Source organism: Chiloscyllium punctatum, chromosome 4 (assembly GCF_047496795.1).
Source record: "Chiloscyllium punctatum isolate Juve2018m chromosome 4, sChiPun1.3, whole genome shotgun sequence".
Lineage (NCBI taxonomy): Eukaryota > Metazoa > Chordata > Chondrichthyes > Orectolobiformes > Hemiscylliidae > Chiloscyllium > Chiloscyllium punctatum.
This window is the reverse complement of record NC_092742.1, coordinates 52631372-52646266: the sequence shown is the minus strand read 5'-3', so window position 1 is coordinate 52646266 and position 14895 is coordinate 52631372. Positions and strand designations below refer to the sequence as shown.

At 40.9% G+C, this 14895-nt stretch overlaps 1 protein-coding gene across 1 annotated transcript; it reads right to left on the bottom strand.

Moving 5' to 3' along the window:
• Window positions 1–606: 606 nt before the first annotated feature.
• On the bottom strand, window positions 607–11867 carry LOC140476310 (prostaglandin E2 receptor EP2 subtype-like). Its single transcript, XM_072568713.1, has 2 exons — window positions 10873–11867; window positions 607–2298 (listed from the first exon to the last, which is right to left on the bottom strand). The coding sequence occupies exons 1-2, from the start codon at window positions 11653–11655 to the stop codon at window positions 2074–2076; spliced, it is 1008 nt and encodes a 335-aa protein (XP_072424814.1). The 5' UTR covers window positions 11656–11867; the 3' UTR covers window positions 607–2073.
• Between the last annotated feature and the right edge of the window lie 3028 nt (window positions 11868–14895).

Here is a 14895-nt window from a genome sequence, read left to right as displayed (position 1 = left end):
AATCAATGCCAGCCTAACCAGTGAAGCCCACATCCTATGAAAGAATGAAAAAAAGAGAAAAAACCCAAAGCCTCCCTGCATGTTCATTAGAAAATTTGTTTGCAACACATCAGAGAGGTTCTATTAAAGTGTATAACCAAAAATAGAAATATACAGCATTAATAAAATTTCAAGTGTAAGTTGATAGACCTGTATCATTCATACTTGATAGTCTAATTTGATGTACAATTGCAAATGTCCAATTTTCAATAACTTTAGTCAATGTCTACTGTATTTTTGAAACAGTTTATGATGTCCATATATTCCATCAGCTGGTTTCAGAAACAGACTGCTTCCAGAATTGACTGATCCATAAATTTGATCTATGGTTTATAATTAATATGCAAAACTATGTCATCACTAATTGAAGTTCATTTAAAATATCTGCAGTTCTGAAATTACCATATTAAACTGCACATAATATTCTAACTCAAGTCTACAAAACTTTGGATTCAAAAGCAAACATGCAAATATCTTATCCAAATGAATATTTGTAACACAAAAAAGGTCAAAATCAACAACTTAATTTTAAAAAAGTACACAATGTAAGTCAAAGTTTGACTGAGTGAAATATGTTTTAATTATACAATAAAAGAAGGAATCTATATAAAGTTACTTTTAGCATGTCTTTTTTTTAAGCTCATCTGATTAGCGTAATGGTCACCCCTGATACTCTGACGCTCCAGGGAAAACAGCCCCAGCCTATTCAGCATCTCCCTATAGCTCAAATCCTCCAACCTTGGCAATGTCCTTGCAAATCTTTTGTGAAACCTTTCAAGTTTCACAACATCCTTCCGATAGGAAGGAGACTAGAATTGCACGCAATATTCCAAAAGTGGCCTAACCAATGTCCTGTACAGCCACAATATGACTTCCCAACTCCTATAATCAATGCTCTGAATAATAAAGGAAAGCATACCAAACTCATGAGGAGCATTAATAGGATTGACAAGTTACTTTCCTTGGGGTGGGGGAGTCCAGAGCTAGAGGGCATAGATTTAGAGTGTGAGGGAAAAGAAATAAAAGGGACCTAAGGGGCAACTTTTTCGCAGAGGGTGGGGCATGTATGGAATGAGCTGCCAGAGGAAGTGGTGGAGGCTTGTACAATTACAGTATTTAAAAGGCATCTGGATGGGTATATGAATAGGAAAGGTTTAGAGGGATATGGGCCAAGTGCTGGCAAATGGGACTAGATTAGGTTAGGATATCTGGTCGGCATGGACAAGTTGGACCAAAGGGTCTGTTCCATGCTGTACATCTCTATGACTCTAATGGCTGCATTCTAGAACACTAAACTGATGAATCCATGTGCATGTTTTTGTGAATCCATTTCTGCACAGTGAGACAGACATCTATTCGTCAACTATGAAAGACAGTGCATCCCATTCTGTTCTCCAGACTCAAATGTCAGCTTGGTAATAGTCAGTCTTAAGTAGTTAGTCTTAGTTTAAAAATACAGAATAAATAACTATATTTATTTTGTTCATAAAGTTTGGCACATGTTGCAGATTTTAGCTTGAGTATCCTTATACAATAGATCTAGCAAAATGCACATTTAACTGTGGAAACAAGTTAGATAGCAAGGATACATCAAATACCCTGAATGGTACCAGGAACATTAAATATGTTTTTAAAAGACTGAAAAATTCTCTGTGTTCATGTAGAAAAATAATTTAAAGTTATCTACTCTTCTATTCTGAAATTAAACGTATGAACTTTTCCCAAATACATTAAAAAAATCAACAAGGCATAAATATGGCATCAGGTCATATTGGACTTGAAACATTAACTATATTTCTCTCTGCACAGTTGATGCCAGACCTGATTTTCTCCAGCGCTTTCTACTTTTATTTCAGACCTATGAAGTTTGGCAGTCAGTGACTGTATGGCTGTAGGGACCAAATCTTCAGTACAGGTTGTCACGCGCTGATTGTTCATCTTTCTTTCGAACAGGTTGATTGATGACCACTTGATTCTGAAAACATCACCTTCAATATGGGTAAAGCATCAGAACTGTCTATTCCAAAATGACTCTTACTCAAATGTTTCATTCCTTATGAAAACTGTAGTCTGTGCTTTGTGTCCTTTAGATGTGAATTTACAGCACAATATCTTGGACAACGTCTTTTTAACGATAGATGTATTGAAAATAATAAAAACCCAGGGATCAATTATTGGATTAAATGACAAGCATCGGAGTGCTGTAAGATCAGCTTCATTGTTCCCCTGCTCAGAAATTGCCCCAATGTATGTACGAACCTAGAATAAATACAAAGAAATGAAACATGGAGTTACACAAAATATACAGTGCAGAATCAGCCCTCTTCTGGAGGGTCTTTTTATCTGTCGTCATTTAGTTAAATTCCTTCTTCCTCATATGATCACCCAGCTTCCACTTAAATTTACCAATACCATTCACCTTAACTATTCCCAGGGCTAGTGAATGTCACACTCTTATCACTTGTTGGGTAGACGTTACTTCTGAAATTTGTACATGAATTCTCAGTGACTATCTTATATTGATGATCTCCAGTTATTTTTCTTTCCCTTCATTTTTAAAGAGCTCTATTAAACCCTCTCCCTTCTCTTTTCACAAGAAAACAGAGTCATTTGTAAAGTGATTGATCTACTTGCAATTTGGTTGCAGCAGCAGGCTCCCATGGGAACAGTGAATATGTTTTAATGATATCTTCAAAGCATCCCTGAAGAGGTCAAAAACTCATGGTAGTCAATGGATTGTGACTGATCAAAATGGAAAAGGCTCATTGAAGGAGGAACTGATCTTATCATAAAATTTGGTTGAGAATACACAGGTGTGATATCAAGGCGTCAGAAAGAGCACATATAACTCCAATAACTTATTTACCAAATCTTTCAAGCAAGCACTTGACCCATATATGGTAGAATCTGAAGATCACACATTGGACTTATGAGATTGTGGATTTATCCATACGCTGGATTATACAGTTTCAGAGATTTGCAAGTGTTTTATGCAGATCTATCAATTACCACAAATACTAGTTTCCATTGTTGCTTTCTGAAACCTTTCCCTGCTCAGAAGCTAACTCTCCACTTGGGGAAAAACCCCATTTTTTTTGTGTGTGCATAAACCCACAATCAAATTAACTAGTCACCCAACAAACACTGCCCACCAGGAGCAGTATGACAAACAAAAGCCAAAAAGGGGATTAACAAGTGGAGGGACTAAATCATTGTGGTGTTGGAGAGGAAAATAATGCAAACCACCCACTGATGTACCTCCCTATCCTTAAAGGCTTCAAGGTACAGCCTCAAAAAAGTTTTTTTTAAAAAAAGGGAGTAATCAAGGGAAGCTCTAAATTAATACGCTATCAGAGGAGAGATAATGGGCCCCAGTCCTAGTGGAGCCCACCTCTCTCTGAAAGCTTCAAGGCTACTGGTGGACACCATGTGCTCCCTCTCTAGGCAGAACCTTCTTTCAAAATACAGCACTTTCCATCTTTATTTTAGTAACCCACCATCAATTAAAGCACCTAATTATCTTTTAATGTTAGAAACGGTTATGGATCTGACCAAACCCCCTTCACATATATCAAGGAACAAAACCCTGCCCTAACTTTTATGCTACTTAAAGGAAAGAGTGAAATACCTGTCATTGCCGATCATCTATCATTATGTTTTTTGCCACACTGTCGCCCTATCTTTTAAAACATTAGTATCTAGAAATCTATCAATCTCTGCCTTGAGCCTATACAAGCATTGAGCTTGCACATCCCTCTGGGCTACAGAAGTCTAAATATTCACCAGTCACTAAGTGAAGAAGTTCCTCCTCATCTCTGTCTTAAATGATCTGCCGCTTATTCTAAGACTGTTTCACCTGATTCTAGTCTCCCTGCCAGGGAAACATTCTTTTTGTATTGACCCTCCTTAGCCATTCTGTAAGTTCATCCATTAACTCCCCTAAATTCTAGTACATACAAGCCAAGTCTTCTCTATCTTTCCTCATAGAGAAGTCCTGCCATCCCATGATTGGTTTGGTGAACCTCCACTACACTCACGCTATGGCAAGCATAACCTTTCTTAGGTAAAGAGACCAAAATGGCATACAATATTTCAGTCTCGCCTAATATCATTACAATGAAGTATGACATACAGCAGGGAAACAGACCCCTTAGTCCAACCAGTCCATGCAGAACATATTGCCAAACTAAACTAGTCCCACCTGCCTGCTTCTGGCCAATATCCCTCCAAATCTTTCCTATTCATGTATATAGCTAAGTGTCTTTTAAACATTGTAACTGTGCACACATTCACCACTTCCCTCTGAAAGTTCATTCCACACGAGAACCACCCTCTCTGTAAAAGATTTGCCCCTCATGAATTTTTTAAGTCTCTCTCTTCTCACATTAAAAATATGTCCCCTAATCTTGAAATCCCCTAACCTAGGGAAAAGACACCTACCATTAACACTAATTATACCCCTCATGATTCTATAAACCACTCTAAGGTCACGCCTCAAACTCCTGTGCTCCACTGAAAAATGTCCCAGCCTATCCAGCCTTTCTTTATAACTCAAACCGTCCATACCCAGCAACATCCTGGTAAATCTCTTCTGAACCCTCTCTAGCTTAATAATACTCCTATAATTGAGCGACCACAACTTGAAAATGTATTCCTCACCAACGTCTTGTACAACTTCAACATAACTTTCCAACTCCTATACTCAAAAGAACTGAGCAATGACTGCAAGTGTGCTAAGTGCCTTTTTAATTATCTTGCCTACTGTGACGCAAACTTCAAAGAATCTTGGACCTGAACCCCTAGGTCCCGCTATTCTAAAACATGACACAACGCCCTACCACTAATTGTATAAGCCCTATCCTTATTTGTTGTACCAAAATGCAATGCCTTGCATTTATCCAGATTGAACGCCATCTGCCATTTTTCAGCCTATTGACCAATTTGATCAAGATCCCTTCGTAATCTTAGAAATCCTTCTTCACTATTTATTATGCCACCAATTTTGGTGTCGTCCACAAACTTACTAATCACGCCTTCAATATTCTCATCCAAGTCATTTTATACAAATGACAAATAAAAGAGGACCCAGAACCAATCCCTGTGGAACACTGCTGCTCACAGGTCTCCAGTCCAAAGGGCAACCCTCCAGTTGACAAGCTACCCTGAATCCCATGTCACCTAAATTTACTAATTAGCCTACAATGTGGAACCTCATCAATCTTTACCACTGTACTCAAATCCTCTTCAGAAACATATACATACCTTTTGGCTTCCTAATTGCTTGCTGCACGTACAAATCGTTTGGATATCAACATTTTAAATCTCTCATCATTTCAGAAGTACACTGCACTTCTGATCTGCCTACCAATGTGGATAACCTTATAATATTTTACATTGTATTCCATCTGCCATATTCTTGCCCACCCACTTTGCTTGTCAAAATTCCCTTGGAGCCTCTTCGCAACTTCCTCAGAGCTTACATTCCACCTGGTTTTGGAAATATTATATTTGCACTCTTATTGTAGGTTGTGAACAGCTGGGGCTCAAGCATTGATCCTTGTAGTACCCCACTAGGTGCAGCCTTGCAACCTGAAATTTTACCCATTTATTACTGTTGTCTGCTTTCATTTCATTAACCAATCCCAATCCATACCAGTATATTAAGCTCCTATCTAAGTGCTCTAATTTTGTTTACTAAACTCCTGTATGGCATCTTATCCAAAACCTTTTGAAAATCCAAATACATCAGACCACTGGCTTCCCTTAACTACACAGTTAACAATATTGTAGCCCTACCAAGTTTGTCAAACATGCTTTCCCCTACTTAAGTCCATGTTTTTACTTGCCAAATCAGATCATTATTTTTGAAGGATCCAGTTATCACAACCTTCATAATAGATGCAAGTATTTCCCTACCACTGACATCCAGGCTAACAACTCTGTAGTTCCTGGATTTCTCCCTCCCTCCCTCCTTTCTCAAATTATGAGGTTACATTTGCAACCTTTCAAAGTGCAAGCACTGTTCTGGAATATAAAATAGTTTGAAAGATGACAACCAGTGCATCCACTATCTCTGTTGCCTCTCTCAACACTCAGCAATGTCGATCCTGGAAATTTATCAATTTTCAGTTCCATTAATTTGCTCATTACTAATTTTTTACAATATTAATTTATTTTAGTTCTATATTCTCAACAATCCCGTGGACCTCTATGATTTTTGGGAGATTTCTTACATTTCCTTCTGTAAGTACACACATAAACTATTTATTTAGTTTTGGTGCCATTTTCCTATTTCTCATCATAATCTCCTGCCTATTATGGACTTACATTTGTCTTTTCTAAGCTTTTCCTTTCCACATTCCCTGAGAAGCCTTTACAGTCCATTTTATATTTCTTGCTAGTTTACATTAATATTCTCTTCTGCCATTCCTTATTGCTTTCATCTGCCTCCTTTGCTGAATTCTAACATGATGCCAATCCTTAGGCAATTTTTGGCAATTTCACCTTTAAACAAATTAGCTATCTCACTGTTCCTGTGTGTGTGTTTGTGCATTGAAGAAACACACATGAACGTAAACCATGTAATGATTATTTAAGTGCCAGCCATCACTTATCTACTGTCATACCTTATAACGTATCCACCTATCCAGAGTCCACACAATCTGTCATACATTAAAGTTTCCTTTGTTTCAATTTAAGACCTAGTTACAGAATGAAATACATTGCTTTCAAAATTAAAGACAATTTGATGTAACAGCACTCTTCACATCAAAAGATATCGACCTAGCCAAGGATACCATTGCCACATTATTGGACAAAGCGGTTACTAGGTCACCTGATGACACCAGCAGCATCAACAAGAACAGCATATTAAAACTACTATAGCTATGCCTCAAATTCAATGGACAGGTGTACAGACAAATCAATGGCTCACCAATGGTTCCCCGATATCAGGACTGATAGCAGAAGCAGTAATGCAAAGCTTACAATAGACAGTCCTCCCCACCATCCAACCCAAACTCTGGATCCAGTAGGTAGATGACACCTTTGTCATCATTAAACGTAGACAACTGGAAGAAACCCACCACCACATCAATAACACCCTCATCGGAATAAAGTTCACTAAAGAAGAGAAAAACAACAGCAAACTCGCCTTCCTGGCTGTATTAGTGTAACGCACACCTATTGGGGAACTCCTGACCAATACTTCCATGAAGAACACCCATACTGACCAGACAGCAACCATAACATCAACCACCCCAACACCTAAAAATGGAGCTGCATTAGGACATTATTTAAACAGGCAAGGGCACACTGCAGCAATCCAGAACTCTAGATGGCAGAACAGGAACTCCTATTCAAAGGATTTAAAGGAAACGGGTACCCCAAGAGAACTATCCTCCGATACTTACAGGACAAACCCAAAGAAGACAACACTACAAGACCAGATGCAATAGCAACCATATCATACATCAAAGACATATCAGAGATAACCACCCGACTACTCAGACCCTTGGGAATCTTAGTGGTCCAAAAACCAGTAAACACCTTCCTCCAGCTCCTCACAAAGGTTAAAGACCCAACGCCCACATCCAATAGGATGGACTTCATCTACAAGATACCCTGCAAAGACTTTGAAAAACACCACATAGGACAAACAGGAAGAAAACTCATCATATGAGTGCACAAACATGACCAGTTCACTCTCATTTCCAACCACACAAACAACAAAGCATACAAATTCAACTGGGACAATATCACCATCCTAGCACAGGTGAACAGAGACATGCCAGAGAATTCCTTGAAGCTTGGCACTCCAACTGGAACTCAAACAACAGACACATTGAACTGGACCAGGATGCAAACCAGAACCTAGAGTATTAACAAACAAATACATATAAATATCAGGCAGGACAGAGCACCAACACCATATCAAAGGTGCACTGATGATGTCACTTAGTGAGGCAACAAAATGTCTGCAGAAAAACACACCGTAAACAAATCCATTACTTCATCCACAACCTGAGCTACAAATCTTCTCAAGAACTCTAACAGCATTATTAATTAGTCCTTTATCATTGTATAGTATGAGATGTAAAGTGTCCTGTTAGCTTGTTGTCTGCTCAACACACTGCTCTTGAAAACTACCATGTACAAATCCCAAATATTGATCTTCCAATCCTCAATATAATGTTGCTCATTAAATGTTGGTATTTAGACTGAATTTACCCATGACTACTTCAGTTTCCACGTTACATGCACCTCTAACTTCCTAGCTTATACCGTGTTTATACTGTGTGCCACATTAAGACTAGTATTCTCTGGTCTATAAACACCTCTTACCAATGTTTTCTGCCCCTTGCTGTTTCTCAGTGCCATCCAAACAAACTGTGAGTTCTGACCTACCAACTGAACGTCCTCTCTCACAAATGTACTGTATCCGATTTCCTTTTCCTTTTGGTCTGTCCTTTCTAAATGTTGAATATCCTCAAGTACAGAGACTCCAACTTTTATTGCCCATCAGCCAGATTGCCACAATGGCAACTAGATCACACCTGTTCATTCTTATTTGTGCTATTGAGTCACCTAATTTGTTGTAAATGTTGTATGTATTCAAATGGTTTCTTTAATTCTGTCTTTGCAACATTAGAAACAGAAAATAGGAAGAGTAAGCCATTTGGTCCTTTGAATCTGCTCCACCATTCAATTTAATAATGGCTGATCATCCAAATCAATTCCCAGTTCCAGCTTTCTCCCCATATCCTCTTATCCTTTTAACCCTAAGAACTATATCTAACTCCTTCTTGAAAACATTCAATGTTTGGCCTCAACTGATTTCTGTGACAGAGAATTCTATAGGTTCGTCATTCTCTGGGTGAAGAAATTTCTCCTCATCTCAGTGCTAAATAGCCGAGCTCATCTCCTTAGACTGTGCCCCATGTTTCTGGACTCCCTGGCCATTTGAAACATTCTTTCTGGCTCATCCTGTTAGAATTTTAAAGGTTTCTATGATATCCCTCCTCATTCTTTGGCATTCCAGTGAATATAATCTTAACTGATCCAATCTCTCTTCATACTTCAGTCCTGCCATCCCAGGAATCAATCCAATAAATCTGTGTTGCACTCCCTCCACATTCTGTCATTTACTCTATTTGATGATGGCCTTTGTTTCTGGTTGTTATTTTTCTAATCTCATTGCCCAGCTTAGTTTTGCACCTATCTGAATTCCCTTTCAATTTTCAATTTCCCTTTACAAGTTGGCTTAAACGTTTTCTAAGAACACAAGCAAGTCCCCCTGTGCAGATATTAGTCCCAGTCTTGCTAAGCTGTGACTGTCCTCCTTGTGCAGGATTGACCTGTCCCAGATGTGAACCTAATACCCCAGAAATCTAAAGCCTTTCTTCCTCGCCAGGCACATGGTAATTTGCTCAAAATTATTATTTCTATGCTCACTAGCATGTGGTGGTGAGAGTAATCTTAAGGTTACTGTCTTAAAGGTCCTTATTTACATCCACCTTTCCTTGCTGCCTAAGCTCTGCTATCAGGACCTCATCCCTCTTTTTATCTATGTTATTGGTATCGATGTAAACCATGACCTCTGGATTGTATAACTTCTCCCAAAAAAACACCCTGCAGCTGCTCAGTGACATCATTGTAGCAGGCACTGAGGATGCAATGTGCTATCCTGTAATCAGGTCTAAGGCTGCAAAAAATGCATTCTGCATTCCCCGAACAATTACATATCCGACCACTATTGCCTTTTAACTCTCATCCACAACCCTTCCCCCAAGGCCACATATATAATTAATCCTTGTGGTGCCACAAACTTTCTAGATTCTACATTTGTGAGGAACTACCACCCTCAACAATAACCAAAGTGGAAAGCCAGACAGACTCATACGACTCTGGCGCTACCTGCCAGTTATTCCTGAGGTGGAACACATTCCTATTTTGCCTGTTGGCACCTCACTTGCCATAGAACTACGTGCTTCGACATGCTTTCCAAATAGTTCACACCTTTGTGGATTCATAATCATTAAATTGATTTCACATAATATTAACTCAAACAAATCAAATACAAAATGAATACAAAATATTCATTTCAAATACAAAACTTTGAAAATTAAATGGAATGTCAAGTTGAAAAAAATTAATGTTTCTGCTCCATGAAAATTCTACTGTTGCCCAAATTGTAAAATATCTATTATCTTGTAAGGGTAAAACATACTAGTCTGTTGAAAATTTTCTATTGATATTCTCTGCCATGAACATTGTGATTAGATTTCAGTTTCTTCAACGCCTTAAATAGCTGTCCGTGCTTTCCAAACTTTTTTCCATCCATTCATTTCCAAAGACTCTTAAGTTTCCATGGATGGTAAATAAGTTGCTATCACAAGCTGGTCAGAAACTCTAAGAAGGGGCTTGGTGAGCTCGATTATACCATTCCTCAGTAAAATTCTTTTGTTCCTTTGAGGAAATGCGTTTTTTGTTGGTTACGAAAAGGATTCTCGATAAGGGTGCGCGTCCCTTTTGCTCGCCCTGCTACTTTCTCACATCCAATTTAATAAACAAGTAAAGCTGAAACTCGTTGGCGCGTTTGTTCCCATCAAGGCCCTCTCAGGAAGGTGCACGCCAAGAGCCCAGGGCGGGGGTGTGAGAGAGATGCTGTCTAAGCTCTGCTTTCAGGACCCCTCATCCCTCTTTTTACCGAGGTCATTGGCATCAACGTAAATCATGACCTCTGGATTGTTCAACTTCTCCGCCCCCCCCACCCAACCAAAAAAAAACACTGTGCAGCTGCTCAGTGACACCAGGGGTCAGACTGAGACTCACCGTGAGGGGCACAGAGCAGATCACGAAAGTAATCGTCATGATGGCTAAAAGAATGAGGTGGTCCACTTCCTCGGCTTGAGCACTGTGGTCTCTCCTGGCGCTGGACTGCCTGGAGCATCTCCGTGACCTCTGCCTCTGGTACATGCGGCAGAGGTCGATAATAACCGAGACGTTGCACAGTAAGATGGAAATGATCAGCACCTTCATGAGGATGGCGTAGGACAGGGAGTAGAGGCGGACCTTGGCCGGCTGGCATTTGGTGTGCATCATGATGAAGCACCAGGTCCCCGGGTAGTACTGAGCGTACGGGCCGGTGTGGAAGAGCGGCAGCGAGCAGAACACGATGCAGAAGCCGTAAATGAGCGGGATGGTGACCAGCCCGGTGCGCCTGTTGGCGTGCCGCGAGTAGAAGTAAGGGCAGCTAATGGACAGGTAGCGCTCCAGGGCCATGGCGAACAGGATCAACATGGAGCTGAGCCCGAAGAAGGCCATGGCGAAGGCGCAGTAGCCGCAGAGCCGGAGGTGGGTGAGCGAGAAGCCGCTGGCGTAGGCGGCCAGCACCACGGGGCTGATGAGCAGGGTCCCCATCAGGTCGGTGACGATCAGGCTGCTCACCAGGATGTGGAACAGGGACACCCGGCTGCGGCTCTCCCTCTTGTGCAGAGCCAGCACCACCAGCGCCAACACGTTGCCCAGGACGCCGGCGACGAACATGATGGCGCTGACACCCGGTCCGGCGTTGGGGCACACTGTCGTAGAGTTCCAGTAGCTATCATTGCACATAGCGGGGCTGTCCTCCAGCAAGGCAACACATGGGAGATGGGCAACTCTCTCTCTCCCTCCCTCTCCTCAATCCGCGGGACACTCTCCAACAGCTTTCCTACCCACCTTAAACTCAGGGACAAACAGAGTTCCACTCCTTCCGACCTTAGGAAAAGAGCCCCATGTGGGGTTTCCACACTTCCTTCCCTCCCCTTTAGTCCGGGCTGACGTCAGGCTGGTACACCCCCCCCCCCCCCCAAAGAAAGCCCAATCCTCTCCCACTAAAAACCTCGGTTACCCTTACAACACTGGGGTTTCTCTCTCTGTCCCTCCCTCCTCACGATTGCATTCCACGTCCCCTCCCACCTCTTCACCCCACATCCAGACCAGCACACTCCTGCCCAACTAGCACCCGCCCCCCCAAGTCTCCACCGAGCCGAGTCTGAGAGAGGGCTGGGGAACTCGCAAGTTCAATCTTGCTGCTGGACGAGCTACTGGATGTGTGGGTGGGAACAGGATGTGAGTAGTAACCGCTTTCTGAAGAAAACATAGCCTCTGTTCTGTTTTTTACTTGGCACCAAACCGTGAAAGAGCAAAGTCATACATACCTAGAAGATGATTTATGCACCTTGGGAAGTATTTCCATGTGCATTATACATGCCATGCGTGTTGTCTGATGGGAAAACCTAGAGAAATTAAACAGAAACAACAATTTTTCAGTTGTAACTAATGAATGTTAATGTTTGACTTTCATCATTGCTTCTAGGTCACATTTAACCAGATTTCACAATAGATTGAGTCATTAAGTCAAGTGGCAAAAGACCTATAACGAATTTTAAGAAAGTAAAAGCAAATAGAGAACTGTTTTAATCGCTTATGACGTTCTGAGGGAGAGTCACTGAACCCTAAATGACAACTCTTCACAATATGCTGCCAGACCAGCGGAGCTTTTCCAACAATTTCTGTTTTTGTTTGTGTTAATCACAGGCTTGTCTGAAACTGTATTAAGGACTAGTCCAGACCACTCAAAACATTCGTAAGCAGGCAGCCCAGACTGTAACTTTGCAATCTCTTTTGGTAAGTGTCCAGTTGAAATTACCCGGAGTAAGTTAGCTGGGTTGACTACCAGGTTAAAGCAGACAGAAATTTATTCACAAAATTACAGAATGAAACACAAAAAACAGAATATCCACAGGAGTCAGTCTATCCAAAGTAGACTTAATTATGTGTTAACGAGTTTTGAGAAGATTTTTATGCTTAATTATGCTATCCCAAAAATGTACAACACTCCCAACAAACAAATCCCTTAAACACAGAGTGAAAATGAAACAGGCTTACAAATTGAGATTAGAAGGGCAGAAGGAGGCAGAAGAAGTTATAGTCGCAACTGACTGACTTCAGTAGCCTTTCTCCATACATACCACTGCTGAACTAACAACCAGAATTCAGCTTCCATGACTGACCACTCACCTTTCATTATACAGGTTACTTCTAAAACATAATAGCTTTGGCTTAAAGTCTCATCTGTTTACATCTAAAGGGAAAAGTCTCCCAATGCCCTTTTGATCTCTGTACGACTTCAGCCGATTCTGATCCTAGGCTGTTTTACGACCCCTCTGAAAAAAAACCAAGGACGCGGTATCCTTGAGAAAAAGAACAATGTTTCTTTTTAGAAAGGACCAGCTTTGTGACAGCACCCTCCCTTAAAAAATGAACTATCAATGTCCAAAGATGGCTTCATTTTTAAAACCACTCAACAAAAAAGTTGGTTAGTGCTCTCCCAACACATATACACTACATTGACTACACACATGCAAACATGCAAGACCACTTTCGAATTCAGGCTGTGGCACACCCATCACCGAACACCTCCGTATCTCATTCAAGTCTCGACACTGCTTCAAATCACTTTTTCATGACCTGCCACATGTACAATTGTCACATTGAATGGCTGCAATAACAAGCTCCATCTAAACAGTCTGGCATTTCTGTCATTAAATTTCTCCACAAATGTCAACGTGTTATGATCAATGTATACAATTGTCTCAGATGTGTTGCTGGTAATATAGACACTGAAATGTTGTAATGCCAACATCAAGCTCAAAGTCTCTTTCTCAACTGTTGAGTAGCTTTGTTGATGAATGTTCAACCTCCTGAAAAAATACCCATTGGCTCATTCTATCCCCTTGCCATCCTCCTGCAGGAGCAACGCACTGACACCCACGTCACTGTCAGTGATAGCCACCTTGAAAGGCTTCACATAACCAGGTGTGGCTAATACTGGGGCAGTAGTTAACACAGCTTTTAGGCTGTTAAATGCCTTCTGACAGTCCGCCATCCACTGAAGCTTCTTGCCCTTTTTTAACAATTCGGTGAATGGAGTAACCAAACTGCTAAAATTCGACAAAAATTCGGTAAAATCCAATCAATCCCAGGAACGATAGTCCTGCTCTTTTCGTCGACGGTGTGGGAAATTCCCCAATTACTTTCATTTTCACATCCTGTGGGGCCACTTGTCTGTGTCCAATAACATGGAAGGTGACTTGGGCTTTGGCAACTTCACTTTCAGCTAACCTGCTTTCCGAAGTCGATCAAACAAGTCCGATAAATGCTGTAAATATTTCTTCCATGTGTAATTAAAAATCACCATGTCATCAACATACATCACACAATTGGGTAATCTGGCAATTATCTCATTAGTCAGTCTCTGAAATGCGGCTGGAGCATTTTTCATATTAAATGGCATGACTTTGAACTGATTCCTGATGAAGGGCTTTTGCCCAAAACGTCGATTTCGAATCTACTTGGATGCAGCCTGAACTGCTGTGCTCTTCCAGCACCACTAATCCAGAATCTGGTTTCCAGCATCTGCAGTCATTATTTTTACCTTTTGAACTGATACAGTCCATTCAGTGTCACAAAAGCTGAAATTGCCTTTGCTTTTTCTGACAAAGGTAACTGCTCGTAGCCTCTGAGCAAGTCCAACTTAGAAATGTAAGTTGTTTGCCCCACTTTATCAACACAATCCTGCAACTGCGGAATTGGATATGCAACAATCTTTGCGATAGTCCACACACAACCGTTGGGTATCATCTGGCTTTGGTACCATGAGTATGGGTGAGCTTCAGTTACTGTAACTCACTTTAATTATGCCATCTTGGAGCAAAACTTCCTTCTCCTTCTGAACCTATGCCAACTTTAGAGGCATAGTAACCGCCTTTAAGGAGGTTACTTAAATGGAACAGCATCTCCTATATCTAC